Below are 7,286 nucleotides of genomic sequence, written 5' to 3'. Positions count from 1 at the left end.
TTTTGATTAAATTTAATATCTTTGTTTACATTCAGTAAGATTTAGATTTAGTAGGTATGGATTTGCATCATCAATGCTTTATGCTCTATGAATACGACTAATATCATAATATATATAACAAATAGAATGTCTGACAAATAAAAATAAAATAAATAAAAAGATTAATTAGAAAATATTTGTATTGAAGTATCACAGATAATTTTCAATAAAATAAAGTTTTTATTTTTACATAATTAATCAGTTTATAATATGGTTTAAATATTAATAGATAGTTACTCCTTGTGTATCGGGACCTAGTGTTGGAGGTGATAAGCTTTTATCCATTCTCTGTTCACAAATAACAGCCTCTGCTGTAGTCAAAAGTGATGCAACGCCACTGGCATCAGTGAGTGCTCTTCTAACCACCTTCGTAGGATCTATAATGCCCTTTTCTATCATATTAACGTATTCATTGTTGAGAGCGTCGTAACCAAAATCTTTGTCCATGCTCTCAACTTTCGAAACCACAACCGAACCATCATAACCAGCGTTACTTGCGATCGTTAAGCATGGAGTACGTAAAGCTTTCTTGACTATATCTATTCCAACTGCCTGGTCTGGATTGGCAGGTTTTAGTTTATTTAAAATAGGTATACATCTAACGAGGGCTGCTCCCCCACCAGGAACAATTCCCTCCGAAACAGCAGCTCTTGTAGCATTAAGGGCATCGTTGACACGGTCTTTCTTTTCATTAACTTCTACTTCACTACATCCTCCAATACGTAAAATAGCCACACCACATTTAAGTCTAGAAATGCGATCTAATAACCTTTGCTTCTCAAACTCGCTAGAAGTTTCTTCGTATTCAGCTCTAATCTGTTCAATGCGCTGTTCTATTTCAGCTTTATCGCCTTTTCCTTTGATTAACAGTGTAGTGTCTTTTGTTATTAAAACTTCACCGACTTGACCAAGACTTTCAAGCTGACAATCTTCAAGACGAATTAAATTCTCATTATCTTCAAATATTACACCACCAGTCGCAATAGCTAAATCAATGAGAGTATTTTTTCTATATTCACCAAAACCGGGTGCTTTCACAGCAGCTACTTGTAAACCAATTTTTAACTTATTTACTACTAATACTGATAGAGGTTCGCCCTCAAAATCTTCTGCAATAATTATCAATGGTTTTTTTTGAGCATTAGCTATTTCCAAGGCGGGCACAATTTGATTGGCATTGAAAATTTTTTTATCCGAAAAAAGTATCAAGGCATCATTATATTCAACCTTTGGACCTTTACTAGAATTAATAAAATATGGCGATATATAACCCTTCTCTAGTTTCATTCCATCTATTATTTCTAATTCATCATCGAGGGTTTTACCATCTTTGACAGTTATGACACCGTCTTTTCCAACCCTATTCATGGCGGCCGCTATGAGTTTCCCTATACTTCTGTCACCATTGGCTGAAATAGTTGCGACTTGTTCTATTTCATCAGAGGTTTTAACAGGTTTCGACATCTTTTTCAAATGTTCTGTAACTGTTTCCACAGCCAACATCACACCCTTTCGAATTTCTATTGGATTTGCCCCCTTTGAGATGCATTCAAATCCTTCTCTCGCTATTGCTCTTGCTAGAACAGTAGCTGTTGTAGTTCCATCGCCGGCTTCTTCGTTAGTTTTATGTGCAACATTTTGCACAAGCTTTGCGCCAATATTTTGGAACTTATCTTTTAGTTCAATCCCTTTTGCAACGGTTACACCATCTTTTGTGATTTTAGGGGGTCCAAATGTTTGTTCTAATATAACGTTCCGTCCTTTAGGTCCCATGGTAATAGCAACTGCGTCTGCTAGAATGTCTACACCTTGAAGCATCAAAGATCTTACATCCGGGCCAAAACGAACATCTTTGGCATAATTTCGTTTACAGCTACCTAAATATTTTAAATTAAAATTTGTTACTTTGAATATACTTTTATAGCGATACATTTTACCTTAGCCGCAGATAATAATTAATTTGATTTCTTCAATAATTAATAAAACAGTATGTCAATTATGCATTTATTTCGCGTATTTCAATAACAAATTTCGAACAGTTTGTTTTTTAAAATCAAGGCCAGATATAAGATTTTTTTAATATTTACATTTATTTCTATTATTAAAGTTTCTACTTACTCTACTTTGTATTACTATATTTTATTAAACTAACTTTTACATTTCCACTAATGTACATAAGTAAGTAAATATTCTAAGTGCTCATAACTGATATAAATTGATTGTTACTTTTCTAAACTAGCAACTTTGTAAGTGTGATCATCAATAATGACGGTTATAATTTAAAAACTTAAGAGTTCTGACTTGTCTTCTTGACATAATATAAAATATTTAATATTAATAATTAATCACTATAATATGAATACTAAAGTAGATAAATTGATCAAAATTGATTTAAATATAGGTGATCAGTTAACATCAATATCTTGTGGGCATATAGTTGTAGAATTGATAAAATTTTTAGCATATCAAAGACTACAAATTCCGTATACCTATCCATGGTTAAAACAGCTTATAACTAAGAGAAAGTCAATTGAAATTAAAAAGGAAAGTTATCAGTCTGAAAGACATTTTCACGTAGCATCGACAGCTTTAGAAAATCTTGATTTTATTATTAAAGTAAGTATTAAATCGAAAAATTAGATTAAAACCTTTAACAAATATATTAAGTGTAATTTATAATAATTCTTACATCCTTTTTTTACTTTTAGAGTCTATTGAAAGAAATTGATAGTGCCGTATTGCCTGAAGAAATATGCATTGCATTAGGTGCAACCCCGGTCACATGTAAAGAAATATATAGGATCCTTATGCCTCATGCATGCCACAAACCTCAGTGCCATTCAAACAATATTGCAAGTGATCAAAAAATACAGAAAAGTGTATTTAGGTGAGCCAATTATAAATATATTTTGATTGAAAATTAATAATAAATTCAGTTACGAGTTAAGTTATATATTATATCCTTTTTCAGAAATTTAGTGACATCAGAAAAATTGAGCAAAGTATTCTTTGATAGTCTTGCACCTACTAATATGTATGTATTCATCAAGAAGGTCCCTTTAAACAACCAAGATGTTGTATGTAGTGATCAATTTGTACTTATAAATGGGTATAAAATACCAAAAAGCTGCAAAGTCATTGTATTGGACTTCAGGAGCCATAACCCCGACAATATATCATGTTGCAATAAGTTCGAGGTTTTTGGGGATGTAATAAGCAAAAGTATTGGAAACCTCGTACTTGATAATAGTACACAAGAGAATTACTTTAGTGATATCGAATCATCGAATAAAGTTAAATGGTTCCAGTCAAGCTATGTTATGAAAGGATTCAAAGATTCCTTTGTCAATGGCTGTTCAGTAACGAATACTTGGCTAGAGTCATGATAAACAAGGAAGTAGGAAAATTATTAGATTTAAATAAAAATCTGACTAGTTTAATTCTCTACATTAAATACATATTGTTATTTTTTATATGTCCATTTTGACTTATTTGTTGTTTACGTGAATCATTAATGAAGTTAATTTTAAGTTTTACTTTCAATGTTATAACTGTTTTTAAGTGTGCCATAACATGTTTTTATATAGAATTGATAAGAAATTCATTTTTTGTTTTCAATTATACAACATGTACTGCTGCATTTTCTTATTTTGTCATTATGTCCAATCTCAATTATAATCTAGAACGATTTTACCATTCAGAGTATTTCATGGTCGATTATAGCTTTCCCATCACTAAAAATAGTCCTTTCCCTACTTACAACACATTCTTTCTTCAAATTGTAATCATTTGGTCGGGTACAATTACCCCATTTGTGGCAATTTCTATATGCCTCATTAAATTCTACAATCAAATTGTTTCTGCTGCCATTAGGACCAACAGTGTAGTCACAAACAATAGATTTCTTTATCATATCACGAAGGCAGCATTCGAGTAGTTCATAGTATTCTAACCAGTAGTTTAATGGTAGTTGTTTTAATTTAAGACCGAGGCTTTCAGTGAGAAGCCCCGTGACAAAAATATCATCTATCCAGAAGTAAGGATGGTAAGTAGCTTCTTGACTTATTATTCTTGCAGCGTCTGGAGTTATTATGTAATACCATCCTGACAGATACTGAGGGTAGACACTTCTTGGATACTCCTCATAGGTTACAAACCATTTGTTTTCAGTGTTTCTTCTTGGCTGAGTGTTGTTTAAAATGTATCCTATTAAGGAGTTGCTTTTATTTGTAGATAATGTTTTAATGTATTCATATGTTCGTTCAAAATTAAATACTGTGTCATCATCGACTTTTAAAATGAAGGATGCTGCACTGCATGTTGTAGATGCCCATTGCAATCCCATGAGATGTTTGTATGTAAGGTTTCTGTAATTTTCATAGAACTGTCCTTGTAAAATGTCACCGAATGTATTGCTCTCATCATTGATTGCTTCTTGGGTAATATATCTAAAATATAAAAAAAAAAAATATATAATTCAATACTACTACAAGAACTAATACTTTTTTTTTTAATGTTACCTCTCATTTCCAGGTATTTTTGCTAATAAAAAAACTCTTGTAGCATTATGGGCAGCTAAGTATTCTAATGGCATGGCTCGTCTATGAGCACTCCTCAACTCTACATGACCAACATATGAAGTTACTATTATCACAAACAAGGGATGTCCTGTAATTTGAGAAATATAATTTTATAAATATGGTCATGTTTTTTTTTTAATTTTCAGCCAAGTAACTAGAATATCATTATTATTAGAATGCCTTTAGTTTGTTATCACAAAATAAATAGTAAACCTGATTCCTGTTACTACTTACGATCGCAAGTTGTATTCAGAGGATTTATCAAAGCATGTTTGAAGAGCGTATTTTGTTTTATTAACACTATGTTGTTATTGTATTCGAAATTAGAACTTCTATAGACCCATACTACTAACGATAGCAGTGCTATAAGTATAAACGCTACAACTTTCTTTGTCATTTTTTAAAACAATCAAATCTTTCATATAAAGATTTTTAAATTACATTGGTTTACATTATTAACGATCATATTTTGTAAAATGGCTAAATTAATAATCCTCCCATTAGTCATCGTAGTTTTTACTCATAATTAATAAATTCATAATTTCAAGTTTTTAAAGCTTTATAAATCCGTATGTTATAACTCCTAAGACAATACTAAATCTCTAAGGTAATGATTTTGAAAGTAGAATAACAAACCACAATAAATTTATTATGACATTACAAATTTCAATATTTTTTTTTGTAAATGTTTTTACAGCTCTGGATACGAGTCTTTTTGAGCTTACAAATTTCAATAATATTACTGGTGTTGCCTTTATTTTCTTTATTTTGTTTTTGCAATTTTTATTATTCTGTAAGGTTCTAACCATAATTTCACTATTATTTAAAAATTGGTATTTTGACATTCTTAGACTTGTGTTGTAATAAAAAATATCTACTTCAGTGTTTAAAACCCATTTTTTTATATCCATTTCAGAGTTAGAGGAACAGGATATGGTAATTGGTAACAACTGTAGGAAAATTAAATCACTTTATGATCTTATCTAACTATCTTTGTCTATGGTGAAGATGTATTGATCTATATCAATAATGATGATTAATGATGATACAATAATCATTATCTTTATCTAAAAGTGTCTGGATACCTTTATTACATTGTAATTTACCTATGAGATTTTATTATAAGTATAGCTTCAGGTATATTTTTACAAAAAAGTTATTTTGAAGGTTTTAAATAAATGCAATGGATTTTTCCGAATTTTTTTTTAAGAAATGGCCTACTAACTTATTTCATGCAACAGAATAGAACCTGTGTTAAATAATATTTTATTATTTCAGTAAACGCGGTTGTTGAAACCTAAATAGATTAATATTTACAAAAAAAGAGTTTTTGTTTCCGTCATTTATTGTCATTATAAAATATTTATATTTTTATTAGGTATAATTATTTTTGTAATTTTCGAAGTTTTGCAACTGAAACAACAATAATAAAATAAAAATATTTTCATGTAACATAATTTAGTTCAGTATTCATTATAAAGCTTGCATATTTGCATATCTAAAACAAGATTATTTCACTTTATGGTTAAATTACATGAAGTGGCAAGTTAAAAATTATAACACGAGTGAGATACAAGATTTTTTTTTGTAAAAATATTGGACACTGTTAACAAAAGTTGAAACTGAATAGAATAAATTATAGCTTCTTCATAGAGTTTTTTTTTTTATGAAAGGTTATATTTGCAAAGAAAAAAACTACTAGGAAACGATTTATATAACTTTTTTTCTTATTATCTTATATTTAACCACGTTAACATAATTTTGATTAGTTACTTATTGTATATAAACTCTAGACCTTCAGTTTTATCCTACGAAATAAACCTTTGTAATAATTTTATTATATATATTATATTATAAATGCTGTGTATTTACACAGCATTTATTTTTCCTATGTAATAAAACTACCTTTCCTTCACATATGATGCGAGATCTTTAGTTATAAAGTATTATTACTATAGGTTTGTACCACAAAGATGGTTTCTTGTTTTTCTAATATAATATTTGACACATAACATAAACGACGCACTTAAGTGAGAACAGAATCTAAAACAGGAACATATCTGTATTCAATTTAACGAAACAAAATCTTGAAGGTTACTGTTAAATTCATAAATATTTACGATCACACACATCAATGGAACTCGTGACTTCAGATTCATTACACAATGTGAAAAATAAGTGAAACTATCAAAAGGAGTCACGGAGCATAAGACGAGCAATACATTTTTTTTTGATCATCCTTTTCCGACGCTAACTGCCAATTAAAAGCTTTTAAATCTTTCTTGGGGTTCTGGGGTCCATTACTTATGCGTTTTTACATTGTTAGGAAAATTGAGAAAAAGTAAATATAAGAGATCTCGTTTGAGGTGACGCGGTTATTTACATGACAAGCTATTGAAAGTGGTATATAGACATGAAAATATCAAAGCTAACTTACTATGTTTAGATTACATTTTACTGTTTAGCTTCAGAAGATAATCTTCGATCTATTGTAAGCGAGTTTGGTTAATAAGGGCGCAGATTATAAATTAAAGGTAGGAGTTATTTAAAGAAATCACAAAAACCTACCCATGTATGAAAAATTCTACATCGATTGTAAAAACGATATTTCTTGGATTTATCGTATTCAGCCTGTACTCTATAGTCTTAAAAAAAAGGGTTGTTTTG

At 29.8% G+C, this 7,286-nt stretch overlaps 3 protein-coding genes across 3 annotated transcripts; 1 reads left to right on the top strand and 2 right to left on the bottom strand.

Annotated features, from left to right (window-relative positions):
- Positions 1-160: 160 nt before the first annotated feature.
- On the bottom strand, positions 161-2,128 carry LOC116773333 (63 kDa chaperonin, mitochondrial-like). Its single transcript, XM_032665770.2, has one exon. The coding sequence runs from the start codon at positions 1,969-1,971 to the stop codon at positions 262-264; it is 1,710 nt and encodes a 569-aa protein (XP_032521661.1). The 5' UTR covers positions 1,972-2,128; the 3' UTR covers positions 161-261.
- A 145-nt stretch (positions 2,129-2,273) lies between these two features.
- Positions 2,274-4,044, top strand: LOC116773151 (uncharacterized). The gene is made up of 3 exons (XM_032665546.2): positions 2,274-2,655; positions 2,748-2,926; positions 3,011-4,044. Exons 1-3 carry the CDS (start codon positions 2,395-2,397, stop codon positions 3,423-3,425), a joined length of 855 nt encoding a protein of 284 aa, XP_032521437.2. The 5' UTR covers positions 2,274-2,394; the 3' UTR covers positions 3,426-4,044.
- Positions 3,460-5,246, bottom strand: LOC116773150 (beta-1,3-galactosyltransferase 5-like). Its single transcript, XM_032665545.2, has 3 exons — positions 4,854-5,246; positions 4,560-4,707; positions 3,460-4,487 (listed from the first exon to the last, which is right to left on the bottom strand). Exons 1-3 carry the CDS (start codon positions 5,014-5,016, stop codon positions 3,737-3,739), a joined length of 1,062 nt encoding a protein of 353 aa, XP_032521436.2. The 5' UTR covers positions 5,017-5,246; the 3' UTR covers positions 3,460-3,736.
- Positions 5,247-7,286: the final 2,040 nt, after the last annotated feature.

Source organism: Danaus plexippus (assembly GCF_018135715.1).
Source record: "Danaus plexippus chromosome 18 unlocalized genomic scaffold, MEX_DaPlex mxdp_20, whole genome shotgun sequence".
Classification (NCBI taxonomy): domain Eukaryota; kingdom Metazoa; phylum Arthropoda; class Insecta; order Lepidoptera; family Nymphalidae; genus Danaus; species Danaus plexippus.
The sequence above is the reverse complement of the archived record's forward strand: the minus strand, read 5'-3'. Positions and strand labels throughout refer to the sequence as shown.

What these genes read in the sequence shown, in the direction of transcription:
- LOC116773333 (XM_032665770.2), bottom strand. Translation starts at nt 1,971, where the DNA reads ATGTATCGCTATAAAAGTATATTCAAAGTAACAAATTTTAATTTAAAA.
- LOC116773151 (XM_032665546.2), top strand. Translation starts at nt 2,395, where the DNA reads ATGAATACTAAAGTAGATAAATTGATCAAAATTGATTTAAATATAGGT. An exon ending in ATCTTGATTTTATTATTAAA is followed by an intron (nt 2,656 to 2,747) that starts GTAAGTATTAAA and finishes TTTTACTTTTAG; the next exon opens with AGTCTATTGAAAGAAATTGA. An exon ending in ATACAGAAAAGTGTATTTAG is followed by an intron (nt 2,927 to 3,010) that starts GTGAGCCAATTA and finishes ATCCTTTTTCAG; the next exon opens with AAATTTAGTGACATCAGAAA.
- LOC116773150 (XM_032665545.2), bottom strand. Translation starts at nt 5,016, where the DNA reads ATGACAAAGAAAGTTGTAGCGTTTATACTTATAGCACTGCTATCGTTA. An exon ending in TCTGAATACAACTTGCGATC is followed by an intron (nt 4,708 to 4,853) that starts GTAAGTAGTAAC and finishes CTCAAATTACAG; the next exon opens with GACATCCCTTGTTTGTGATA. An exon ending in AAAATACCTGGAAATGAGAG is followed by an intron (nt 4,488 to 4,559) that starts GTAACATTAAAA and finishes TTTATATTTTAG; the next exon opens with ATATATTACCCAAGAAGCAA.